A 14,041-nucleotide genomic window follows, 5' to 3' on the forward strand; every position below is an offset into this window, starting at 1 on the left:
GCAAACATTTATTGTTGTTGTTGTTGTTATTATTATTATTATTATGGCCCACCCTATCTCCCCGAAGGAACTCAGGGCAGCTTACAACAAAATAAAACACAGTAGCAAACATTTATTTGAACCGAATTTGAACCGCCGACCTTTCGGTTAGCAAATTCAGCAGCTCAGCAGTTGAACCCACTGCATCACTGGGTGGTTAAAATAATGTAATATTGTTATATCATCATCATCATTATTAGGAACTGGACAAGAAACAGGACGGGGGTTCTGTAGAAAAATCCCCATCCGTCTCACCTGCACGACTCTCACAAGCGTTTCAGGATATTTCTGGAAGACATCGTGAAATGCGTTGGCCGGGAGCCGGAGGATCGTGGAAGGCATTCCTGCTCGCGCAGAGACGGTCTTGTAAGGCGCCGGGTGACCCTTTTGAACAGAAAACGGAGGGGAAATGGGTTTCACACAAAACACGCATGTGCTTTGATTTTCCCATACAATGGCCTTGTTCATCTGTCGTGCCTGGCTGCACGTCTTGTACTAATAATAGAATATATTGTATATGCATATAACATTGATAATAATATAATGTAATCTATATATATAAAAGAGTGATGGCATCACGGCGACCGACAAAACAACAAAACTACAGGCCCCCCAACCTCGAAATTTGACAACACAACCCATCATCCACGCCTCTAGGTTGATACAACAAAAAGAAAAGAAAAATAAAGTCCTAATTAGAGGGAGAGGAATAATTGCTTTTATCCAATTGCTGCCAGTTTGAAGGCTAAGCTCCGCCCACTTGGTCTCCTAGCAACCCAATAAAAAATAATAAAAAACACTAAAAATAATTAAAAACACTAAAAAATTAATACAATAAAATACTATAATAACAGAAAATAACTAAAAATAATACAAGAAAATAATAAAATATAATAAATAAAAAGATAACTTGTAGTTTTGTTGTTTTGTCCGCTGCCCTGATGCCATCACTCTTTTATATATATAGATAATATAATATACTGTATGTAAGGCGCCCTGAGTCCCCTTTGAGGTGAGAAGGGTGGGATATAAATGTCGTAAATAAATAAATAAAAACTGTTGTTGCTGAAATCAAATCTCTATTTACAGTCAACGACCAATACAGAATCCCACCTTGCAATCATCCATCTACATCCATTTACATTAGGTTAGGATATAAATTGAAATAGAACACCGTTATAAAAGATACTTCTAAGACCTTACTCTGACTATAGGTTTCGAAAATATAACCTAGCCTTTAAAATTATATCATGGTAAAAACATCTCATCCCATACTATCCGACTGCTGAATGGCACTTTTTTATTTTTCCAAATTGTTGTTGTTATCTTAGAGACCTCGAGCAGACCCGGGAGATGGGCTCACCGTGATGACATCCAGAATGCTGAGGAGGCTGTGGACGCTGTCTCCCGCCAAGACCTCTTTCACCACGACTTCTGTGCCATCCTAAAGAAATTTTCAAAAAATATGTCTTTAATAAGAGGGATAAGATGACCACACTTTTCCTGTATCCTCCTTACTCAATTTGGAATCACTGAGTCCCATGGCCATCAAGTCCAACCCCGTCCTGCAATGCAGGAAGAAAACATTATAAACACTGGGTTTCTGTGAGGTTTCTAGGCTGTCTGGCCATGTTCCAGAAGCATTCGCTCCTGACGTTTCACCCACATCTATGACAGGCATCATCAGAGGTTGTGAGGTCTGTTGGAAACTAGGCAAGTGGGGTTTACTATATATACTTGAGTATAAGCCTAGTTTTTCAGCCCTTTTTTAAGACTGAAAAAGGCCCCCTTGGCTTATACTCGGGTGAGGGTCCTGGTTGGCTTATATTTGGGTCAGCTTATACTCGAGAATATATGGTACATTTATTATTTTTCTCTGTTATTATATTTATTATTTTTCTCTATTATTGTTGCTACTATTACATTTATTTTACTCTATTATTATTATTATTATTATTATTATTAATAATAATAATATCTTTATTATTTCACTCTGATCTTATTATTATTATTGCATTTATTATTTTACTCTATTTATTATTATATGTATTATTTTCCTGTATTTATTATTATCAATACAGTAGAGTCTCACTTATCCAACATAAACGGGCCGGCAGAACGTTGGATAAGCGAATATGTTGGATAATAAGGAGGCCTTAAGGAAAAGCCTATTAAGCATCAAAATAGGTTATGATTTTACAAATTAAGCACCAAAACATCATGTTATAGAACAAATTTGACAGAAAAAGTAGTTCAATAAGCAGTAACGTATTTACGAATTTAGCACCAAAATATCATGATGTTTCGAAAACATTGACTACAAAAATGTGTTGGATAATCCAGAACGTTGGATAAGCGAGTGTTGGATAAGTGAGACTCTACTGTATTATTATTATTATTGTGTTGTTGAAGGCTTTCATGGCCGGGAACACAGGGTTGTTGTGTGTTTTCCGGGCTGCATGGCTATGTTCCAGAAGCATTCTCTCCTGATGTTTTGCCCACATCTATGGCAGACATCCTCAGAGGTGTGAGGTCTGATAGAAACTAGGCAAGTGGGGTTTATATATCTGTGATGGGAGAAAGAACTCTGGTCTATGTGAGTGTTGCCATTGGGCACCTTGATTAGCACTGAATAGCCTTGCAGCTTCAAAGCCTGGCTGCTTCCTGCCTGGGGGAATCCTTTGTTAGAAGGTGTTAGCTGGTCCGGATTGTTTCCCTGTTTTTTGAGTGCTGCCTAGAAGCAAAGATGTCACTATCGCAGCCCCCCCCCCCCCCCCCCAGAGCCATGCTTACACTCTCCTGGATGCAGACTTCCAGTTTTCCATCCTGCACCACGTAGATGCTGTTGTCCAGCTGCCCAGGTCGGAAGATATACTCCCCTTCGTGCAGCTGCACAAAGACCATGTGTTTACAGAGCTCCAGGAAAAGGGGCTTCTCGAAGTGGCCAAGGACCCTGCAGGAAAAAAAGAGACTCAGATAAGGAAACAATGCGAACAATAAAAATAAATAAATAATAATAATAATAATAATAATAAAACTTTATTTATACCCCGACACCATCTCCCCGTGGGGACTCGGGGCGGCTCACAATGTTACAAAACTAACAGCGCAAATACATAAACAATGCACACAGTTTAAAACACAAGAATATGATAAAACAGAAGTTAAAACAAAGGTTTATACAACAGTAATAATATCAATAAGTAATACAGTAGAGTCTCACTTATCCAACATTCGCTTATCCAACATTCTGGATTATCCAACGCAAACATCAAATTAGGTTATGATTTTACAAATTAAGCACCAAAACATCATGTTATACAACAAATTTGACAGAAAAAGTAGTTCAATATGCAGTAATGCTACGTAGTAATTACTGTATTTACGAATTTAGCACCAAAATATCATGATTTATTGAAAACATTGACTACAAAAATGCGTTGGATAATCCAGAATGTTGGATAAGCGAGTGTTGGATAAGTAAGACTCTACTATATAAAGTCACTTAGTCCACTACGCCATCTGGGGGCTCCAGAAATGGAGATGAGCACCAACCCCCAGAGTGTGAGTAGATCAATAGGTAGGAAGGTAACCCCTAGAATTAATCCTTGGATGCCGGCAGGTATAGTCATAATAATAATCCAGAGAGTAATGTTCACCTAGTGACCGATGGACCTGGACCAAAATTGGCACACAGACCCGCCATGGCCAACTTTAACTACTGGTGTGGTTTGGGAACAATGACAGAAGAGCCTGAAAACTTGGCTATTCCAGAAGGCCTTCGTTGACTGATCCTTGTGGTATCATGTTATTTACCTATTAAGCAGTAGACCCTCTGGATTGTTTTTAGGATTCATTCAGCACTTTAAGTATTACACCTGCTGTATAATTATCCCTCCCTGATAACTTGATATTGCTTTGCACCTTGGCCTGGATCTTTTGACCCAAATCGGGATTTTAATATTATTGTCTATATTGACTTTTATGACTGTTTTTAATCATGTTGAAGTTTTACTGCTCAGTTTAATGTTTTATCTGATTTGTGCTGTCGTGTCTGGGCATGGCCCCATGTAAGCCGCCCCGAGTCCCTCCGGGGAGATGGGGCGGGATATAAGAATAAAATTATTATTATTATTATTATTATTATCAACACAACGACGTTGTATGACACAGCAAACATGATAGATATGCTGGATTTCGTATCACAAAACCACAAGTCGAACACTTCCCAAGTGTCTAGGACTGTGTGATGTATTTTCTGATGATGCGTGCAGATCCCAGTAGGGTGGCCTTTTGCAGTTGGCAGATGGTGATTTTGTCAATGTCTATTGTTTCCAAATGCCGGCTGAGATCTTTTGGCACGGCACCCAGTGTGCCCATCACCACCGGGACCACCTGCACTGGTTTCTGCCAGAGTCTTTGAAGTTCAATCTTGAGGTCCTGAGAGCGGCTGAGTTTTTCCTGTTGTTTTTCATCTATGCGACTGTCACCTGGGATGGCAACATCAATGATCCAAACCTTGTTCTTTTCCACAACTGTGATGTCTGGTGTGTTGTGTTCCAGAACTTTGTCAGTCTGGATTCGGAAGTCCCACAGTATCTTTGCATGTTCATTTTCCAATACTTTTGCAGGTTTGTTATCCCACCAGTTCTTTGCTTATTATTATTATTATTATTATTATTATTATTATTATTATTATTATTATTATTATTATTATTATGGGACTTGTAGTTTACCCACATTCTTATGCATTTTCTAATCAGTCCATTGTTTAAATCCAAAACCCAGCAATGAGTAATTTTGGTGTTTATCTTTACAAAAGACCTAACCCAGGTATCACCAGGTAACAAAGCTAGTCTCTTACTAAGAACTATCTCTGTTTCAGTTTTGCCCAAAGTCGGCCCTCACCTGACGTTTTTGAGCATGTAAAGGACTTCCGAGGGCAAGTGGGAGTTCTTCACGTCGAACTCCGTGAGGTCGGCCTCAAGCAGAGACGGAGGCGGCTCCTTGGGCTGCAACGTGGGCGACTCTTTCTTGAAACGCAGGATTCTGCAAGGAAAGAAGCACGGGTATTCAACACTTTGTGGCTGTTATTTGTACTTTTTATTGCCTTAACTCCGTCCTTCCTAACTATCCGATCAGCTGCCAAACTTAGAAAGATTACCTTCAGAGTTCACCCCAGTCTAAGGCTCTTCCCATGACCTTGTAGCACCTGAACTTCCTTCTTGTTTACAAGTTCCACTCAGTGCACTTTGCCCAGCTCATTTTATGTTTTGATTGCTGTGTTTTTCATGTGTTTTATAATCATTGTGATTTTTAATGCCTTTTAAATTTATTGGTGTGTTTTTGTATTTGATATTACTGTATGCTGGTTTTATATCTGTAAGCCGTCCCAAGTCCCTCTGGGGAGATAGTGGCAGGGTACAAAAATAAAATTATTATTATTATTATTACTACCTTCTGGACCATTACCTTTTTCCAGAATCTCGCAGAAACATTACAGTTCAAAGAACTATAATTTCCCTGGGTTTGTTCTCCTTTTCCCAGTTCTGATACAAGAAAGCAGGGTGGGCAGAACACAGACTACACAGAGAGACACATAAGACATCCCCAGAAAATAAGACCTAGTAGAGGTTTTGCTGAATTGCTAAATATAAGGCCTCCCCTGAAAGTAAGACCTAGCAAAGATTTTGTTTGGAAGCATGACCGCCAAACAGAACACCAGAGTATGCGGGATTGGTAAATGTACATACCATAGAGTGTTTTACATGGAAATAATGGTACAGTAGAGTCTCACTTATCCAACATTCTGGATTATCCAACGCATTTTTGTAGTCAATGTTTTCAATATATCGTGATATTTTGGTGCTAAATTCGTAAATACAGTAATTACAATATAACATTACTGCGTATTGAACTACTTTTTCTGTCAAACTTGTTGTTTAACATGATGTTTTGGTGCTTAATTTGTAAAATCATAACCTAATTTGATGTTTAATAGGCTTTTCCTTAATCTCTCCTTATTATCCAACATATTCGCTTATCCAACGTTCTGCCGGCCCGTTTATGTTGGATAAGTGAGACTCTACTGTAATAACAAGAAATTCTTGATAGGATTCACAGTTTGTCTGGTTATTCTGGTTTATGGTAACTACTGTACAACATATAATGTTCATTTTTTGTTCAACAATAATAATAATAAATAATAAAACTTTATTTATACCCCGCCACCATCTCCCCACGGGGACTCGGGACAGCTCACATGGGGCAAGGCCCGACCAGCACAATTTACAAAAACAACAGCATAAATACATTCAACAATATACAAAAAAATAAAAATAAAACACAGTAAGACAATAAAACAAGAGTTAATACAGCAGTAATAATATCAATCAACCACCAAGTACAATTCAGTCGACTTCATTGGCGGGGGGGACTGCAGCAGCCATATAAAATATAAAATGCAATTCAATAAATAAATAAATTCAATAAATAAATTCAATAAATGTGAATTCTTCTTCATGGAAAGATAAGACATCCCCTGAAAATAAGACCTAGCGCATCTTTGGGAGAAAAAATTAATATATATTTTTTATTATTATTATTGACACAAATGCGATTTCCTGCTTCTTGGCAGGGGGTTGGACTGGATGGCCCATGAGGTCTCTTCCAACTCTACTATTCTATGATTCTATAAGACACTGTATTATTTTCGGGGAAACACGGTAATGAATGAATAAAAGCAAATGCTGGCCTTTTTCTCACCGCTGACTTCTCCACCTCTATTTTCTCTGATAGTTGACTAATACTCAACTCAACTTCATCTTTATGAAGCTGTGAACCTACAGTGTTAGGATCAGCAGTAATAGAGGCAGAGGTGTTGCCAAAAATACTGGCAAATCTAAAACCAGCATGATTTTACATCTAGCGCTGAGTCCCTTTCGGGAGATGGAGGTGGGATACAAAAATAAAGCTATTATTATTATTATTATTATTATTATTTTATTATGACACAGCAAACAAAATAGATATGCTGGATTTCGTATAAAAAAATCACAAGTCGAACACTTCCCAAGTGTCTAGGACTGTGTGATGTATTTTCGAATGATGCGTGCAGATCCCAGTAGGGTGGCCTTTTGCAGTTGGCAAATCGTAAATTATTATTATTATTAGGCAATATGACTCCTGTAAAACTAGAAATATTGATGGGTTGGGACTATTATTGATAATAATCAACACAGTAATCATTAAGAGGCTTTTGCGGGGGGCAAAGTGTCTCCTTTGGAATTGAAACAAACTGAGGGACACTTCCACTTATATTCAATCTTTGTTACTATTGTATGCCTTCAAGTCATTCTTATTTATTTATTTATTTATTTATTATTAAAATATTTATATCCCGCCCTTCTCACCCAACAGGGGACTCAGGGCGGCTTACAATAAAACGCATATATAAAAATTGTACAATACACTATAAATCAGTTTAAAAAATTAACTTACATCAGACATTCATAAAACGCATTATAAAATACAGATAGGCGTGTTCAAGTTTAAAAGACTGGGTCTGTCAATTGAGTTCCAGCGTACACAATAGTAATTCTTGATTTATGGTGACCCTAAGACAAACTTATCAGTGAGTTTCCTGGGTGGAATTGGGTTTGTTGTCACCTTCTTCTCACAAAAGGCAAGGAGAGGCAGGTAATTTATTATTATTATTATTATTATTATTATTATTATTATTATTATTATTGACACAAAGACATAGTATAACACAGCAAACGAGATCTATATGCTGGATTTTGTATCACAAAATCACAAGTCGAACACTTCCCAAGTGTCTAGGACTGTGTGATGTATTATTATTATTATTATTATTATTATTGACAAAAAGACATAGTATAACACAACAAACGAGATCTATATGCTGGATTTCGTATCACAAAATCACAAGTTGAACACTTCCCAAGTGTTTAGGACTGTGTGATGTATTATTATTATTATTGACAAAAAGACATAGTATAACACAGAAAACGAGATCTATATGCTGGATTTCGTATCACAAAATCACAAGTCGAACACTTCCCAAGTGTTTAGGACTGTGTGATTTATTATTATTATTATTATTATTATTATTATTATTATTATTATTGACACAAAGACATAGTATAACACAGCAAACAAGATCTATATGCTGGATTTCGTATCACAAAATCACAAGTTGAACACTTCCCAAGTGTTTAGGACTGTGTGATGTATTATTATTATTATTATTATTACTGACAAAAAGACATAGTATAACACAGCAAACGAGATCTATATGCTGGATTTCGTATCACAAAATCACAAGTCGAACACTTTCCAAGTGTTTAGGACTGTGTGATGTATTATTATTATTATTATTATTATTATTATTATTATTATTGACACAAAGACATAGTATAACACAGCAAACAAGATCTATATGCTGGATTTTGTATCACAAAATCACAAGTCGAACACTTCCCAAGTGTTTAGGACTGTGTGATGTATTATGATTATGATGATGATGATGATTATTATTATTATATTTATTTGGGGGTGAGAAAGCGTGAGTTGCCCAAAATCGCTCAATGGTTGAGTGGAGGACTCGAACCCTGGTCTCTCAGTGTCCTAGTCCAACACTCAAACACACTGGCTTCTATTTATTTACTTTACACACATTACAAAGGCAACCTTATATGCCTTATATTTAAACCTGTTGTGCCCCATACCTTTTTGCCAAGGACAAGACTTTGGCTCTCTTCCGCATCCGTTGCCGCGGGACTGTGTTTCCAACCAGGGAATTTGGCAGAGTCGTGACCTAGAAATAATAATAATAATACTTTATTTATATTCCGCCTTGTCTCCCCGATGTTTGATTTCAAAATGGAAAAAGACCTTGGATCTCAAGATAGTTGGAAAATTTGGAGAAGTTTATTGGATTTTCAGTGTTCAAGGACATTCCATATAGTTCTCGCTATGTGTTGTTATTCTATATAACATTCATCTATACTTGCTATATGGAGAAATTCCAACCTACAGACAGACTCTGGGCAACGAAACCCAACAGCTATAATGGTAGTGTATTATAATGTAATACAATATTATACATATAATATAATAATATTAATTATATATTATATATTAAATGTAATATTACTAATAATTCCATATATATAAAAGAGTGATGGCATCACGGCGACCGACAAAACAACAAAACTACAGGCCCCCCCAACCTCGAAATTTGACAACACAACCCATCATCCACGCCTCTAGGTTGATACAACAAAAAGAAAAGAAAAATAAAGTCCTAATTAGAGGGAGAGGAATAATTGCTTTTATCCAATTGCTGCCAGTTAGAAGGCTAAGCTCCTCCAACTTGGTCTCCTAGCAACCCAATAAAAAATAATAAAAAACACTAAAAAATAATAAAAAACACTTTGCCACAGCAACGTGTGGCCCGGCACAGCTAGTATTACCATATAATGATATAGTACAATATAGTAATTTAATGCTTATATTGTGCTATGCTAATAATATATTGTATGTACATTTGATTTGTAAGCTGCTCTGAGTCCCCTCTGGGGTGAGAAGAGCAGGATATAAATGTAGTAAATAAATAAATAAATGATAATAAGTTTATTTATACCCCGCCTCCATCTCTCCCAAAGGGGACTCGGTATGGCGAACAGATAGTATGAGATAAAAACAGTGACAACAAACAATACATCAGTAAACAAAAACATACACCAATTATAAAATTTTAAACATAAACCTAAGAAAATAAAAACACACTTAATAAAACACGGAATTAAAAACAGCAAAGCTGAGTAATAGACTAGCTAAAGTGCACTTTGTTAAAGTTGTAAACTCAAGATAACAAATAAATCCATTGCAAATTCAAATACATAAATAAATAGTGTATGGAGTGCCATCTACTGGAGGAAAGCAATTCCTCAGGTTTCCTCACATTTCAAAGATGTAGAGTTATCAGTTATCCCAGTTCTACTGCAAAACACTTGTATGACGGACCCATCATATCCGCAATTTGCCACATAAGCACACATGCATACATCTGTCATTATTATTTATAAATAATATTATTTATTTATTTATTTATTTATTTATTTCCAATATTTATATCCTGCCCTTCTCACCCGAAGGGACTCAGGGCGGCTTACAACACTGGCACAATTAGGTGCCTATACAAAATCAATCAACAGTACAAAAAATCAGTTAAAAACTATTAAATACAGTATGAAATTACAGTATATAATTTTTTAAAATACGTATGCTCAGATCCGTTCGTCCGAAAACCTCGTGCTTTATATCCATAAGTCAGTCCGTATCATCTTTATCGTTTATTCGTATTTATTATTATAATAATAAATTTGTAGAGCCACCAAGTTGTGAGGAGAGGCGGGTAGCAAACAAAATTTAGGATCATTATTACATTACAACTATTTGTCTCCATCGGCTAGCTGGTAACCTTACCTTTCGCATGATCTTGCGGCCGTAGAACATAACTTTGTCTCTCTTGCGGAACCTGTACTGAGGCGCTTGTGGCTGAGGTTGCTCTGAAAGAGAGCAGAAGGCTCATCAAAGACAGCAAAGAGTCCATTTATGAAGGGCAACTAGTCTTAAGGCTAGGCATTTGTTTACTTGGCGGCTAGAATGGTCTTCGCAAAATTATGGAAACAAGAATTAATCCCTACAAAAATACAATGGTTAGATAAAATAATTGAAATAAATAATATGAATAAATTGACATTTTTGCTAAAACAGAGCAACGGAAAGGCTACGAAAATGACAGACTGGACAAATTTTGAGGACTCTATAAACAAGAATAAACAAATGATATGAGGACAACAGGATAATAAAATGGAGGAAAAGAATATGTGATCCTTTTTTTTAAGATGGATAGAAACATGGGTTTCTATCCAGAGTTCCCATTAAGGGCAAAAGGAAGATGAACAGAAGTCAACTAACTTTTTATTTTATTACTTTTATTATTATTACAGTAGAGTCTCACTTATCCAACATAAACATGCCGGCAAAACGTTGGATAAGCGAATATGTTGGATAATAGAGATTAAGGAAAAGCCTATTAAACATCAAATTAGGTTATGATTTTACAAATTAAGCAGCAAAACATCATGTTATACAACAAATTAGACAGAAAAAGTAGTTCAATATGCAGTAATGCTATGAATTTACGAATTTAGCACCAAAATATCACAATATATTGGAAACATTGACTACAAAAATGTGTTGGATAATCCAGAACGTTGGATAAGCGAGTGTTGGATAAGTGAGACTCTACTGTATTGTTATTATTTTTTTATTATTTTTTATTCTAACTATCTCCACCCATTTCTTATTCTTATTCTATCTTTTCACGCCTCTATCCTATAAACAAACTTGTTCTCACACTTTCACTGTATATATCACTTGAAACTTTAATTAAAACCATAAAAATATTTTTTTAAAAAAAGGCTAGGCATTTGCTTGGGGATTAAACATTATGGATGTTTCCTATCTCTGTTTCAAACGGCAGGGGATCATTTGCATCAAGAGATCACTGCTCTATCTAGCATAGCAAATGGTGTGTTTTTGCAGAATGCTTTTTGTCATGTTCCCCTCCTCGAAGGAGCATAATTTCGCCTAAGAATGTGTTTGTTGCCCTCTCAATTTGGGCCTCATTTTCAGAGCCAGACAAAAGTTGTCCAACTCCTCTGCACACAATATATTACAGGCATATATAGCTTAACTTGAGTCCTGCTATAGATGCTGCCAAACAAAAACAACTGGACTTACTGGAAGCCTTCACCTTCCTATAAACAACATACACCACGATCCCGATGAGCAGTAAGGCCACGGCTGCCCCGATCACCATTCCAGTTAACTATGGGAAGAAATGAAACCAACAGTCTTAAATCATGTTTTCAAACTCATTTCTCTAAGCACAGGGCTGAGCAGGGCCACCACAATGAAACATCATAACCAATAATAATAATAATAATAATAATAATAATAATAATAATACACCACACAGTCCTAGACACTTGGGAAGTGTCCGACGTGTGATCCAGTACAACAGCCAGCAGAGTGTCTGCTGTGGACTCAACTTGTTGTGTTTCAAATAATAATAATAATTATTATTATTATTATTTTATTTTTATACCCCGCCTCCATCTCCCCAGAGGGACTCGGGGCGGCTTACAGATATAAAACAAGCATACAATGATATCAAATACAGAAAAACACACAAATAAAAAGGCATAAAATAAAATCACAATAATCGTAAAACACATGTTAAAACACAGCGATGAAATCATAAGATGAACTGGGCAAAGTGCACTGAGTGAAACTTATAAACATGAAGGAAGTTAAGGTGCTATAAGATCATGGGGAGAATAATAATAATAATAATAATAATAATAATAATAATAATAATAATAATAATTTATTTTATACCCAAAGGGACTGGTGGCGGCTTACATGGGGCCAAGCTCGGATAAAACAACAAAACATATAAAAACATCAAAGTACAGACACAGCTATAAAAATCCAACACTCTAAACATATCAAAAAATGAAATAATAATCATATTAAGAACATATTAAAACATGGATTTGGCGCCCAAGTAAAAAGGATAAAAACAAACTGGGTTAAGTGCGATGCGTAAATATTATAACCAAGATGCTAAGATTACCATAGTGGTCTGCATTCTATCTTCCACAAACTGGAGGACGCGCTTTGTAAGGTCTGAACTGGAGGCAATGCTGACCTAAAAGATAATAATAATAATAATAATAATAATAATAATAATAATAATAACAACAACAACTTTATTTATATACCGCCCTATCTCCCAGAAGGGACAACAAAGATACAGACATATAATACACAACAATATAAAAACACATGATTACACAAAAATAAAATTCACATTAAAATAACCATCAGTAAAATCACAGCAGCTTTCAATTGGGGTGAAAACACCAGAGTATAACACAAACCAAAGGAACTGGCGTCTTGCTTCTATAGATGTTTAAGAAAAGATAACATAAAGGATGTATAGGGCGGCTTGAAGAACGGACTATTTCAGACCCACCCAAGGTGCAAGCCACTACAATATGCTTTCAGTTGTGTACACTGAGTGAACAAATATTTGCTGCTAGCAAGAGAAAAGAACAGGTTCAACACTCCTTTTCAATGACTAATGAAAGAATACTCAAAACTGCAAAGTCAGTTTTTGCATTTTTTTAAAATCCCAACACAAACAAAAAAAAAAGCTGAAAGGTCAAAAACATACATGAAGAAAAGAGAAATTTACTTTTAGAGGTTAATTCATCTGTACGTTTATTGTCAGTGAAGAATGGCTGGAGAAACACACACTTTCAGCTCAGTCAATAACGCAGTGAAGCTTGAGATGAGAAAGAATGCAAATCTAACATTGCCATTTGCACAACAGGTCAACTATTTCAGAGCAATGGGTTCAAATTACAGGAGAGAAGATTCCACCTGAACATTAGGAAGACCTTCCTGACTATAAGAAGAGTTGTTCAGCAGTGGAACTCTCTTGTCTTCAATGGAAACTTCTTCCTTGGAGGCTTTTAAACAGAGGCTGGATGGCCATCTGTTGGGAGTGATTTTGTCGTGCTTTTTCTGAATGGCAGATTGGGGTTGGACTAGATGGTACAGTCCATCTAGTCCAATGGTTAAACCACTAGCTATGTATTTTAATGTTCTAACTTGTACTATTTTATGTATATGTCAATTGATGTTTTTAGGGCTTTGTCCCCATGTGAGCTGCCCTGAGTCCCCTTGGGGAGATGGAGGCAGCATATAATAAATAAATTATTATTATTATTATTATTATTATTATTATTATTATTATAGCTGCAGGAAAGTTGCTGACCAGAGGGTTGGCAGTTCAAAACCGTGAGTTGGGATGAGCTCCTGACTCTTAGCACTAGTT

General features: G+C 36.2%; 1 protein-coding gene across 2 annotated transcripts in view; it reads right to left on the reverse strand.

Annotated features, from left to right (window-relative positions):
- pnpla7 (patatin like phospholipase domain containing 7) overlaps positions 1–14,041 on the reverse strand; it is a 126,036-nt gene that overhangs the window by 108,571 nt on the left and 3,424 nt on the right. For both annotated transcript variants that reach the window (XM_062959070.1, XM_062959069.1), the window contains exons 2-9: positions 12,773–12,847; positions 11,875–11,962; positions 10,552–10,634; positions 8,790–8,878; positions 4,948–5,088; positions 2,833–2,992; positions 1,403–1,483; positions 295–423 (exon numbers count right to left, since the gene is read on the reverse strand). In XM_062959070.1, coding sequence (XP_062815140.1) covers positions 295–423; positions 1,403–1,483; positions 2,833–2,992; positions 4,948–5,088; positions 8,790–8,878; positions 10,552–10,634; positions 11,875–11,962; positions 12,773–12,847 — 846 coding nt within the window. The remainder of the gene's footprint in view (positions 1–294; positions 424–1,402; positions 1,484–2,832; positions 2,993–4,947; positions 5,089–8,789; positions 8,879–10,551; positions 10,635–11,874; positions 11,963–12,772; positions 12,848–14,041) is intronic.

The sequence above is a fragment of the Anolis carolinensis genome, unplaced genomic scaffold (genome assembly GCF_035594765.1).
Source record: "Anolis carolinensis isolate JA03-04 unplaced genomic scaffold, rAnoCar3.1.pri scaffold_7, whole genome shotgun sequence".
Taxonomy (NCBI): domain Eukaryota; kingdom Metazoa; phylum Chordata; class Lepidosauria; order Squamata; family Dactyloidae; genus Anolis; species Anolis carolinensis.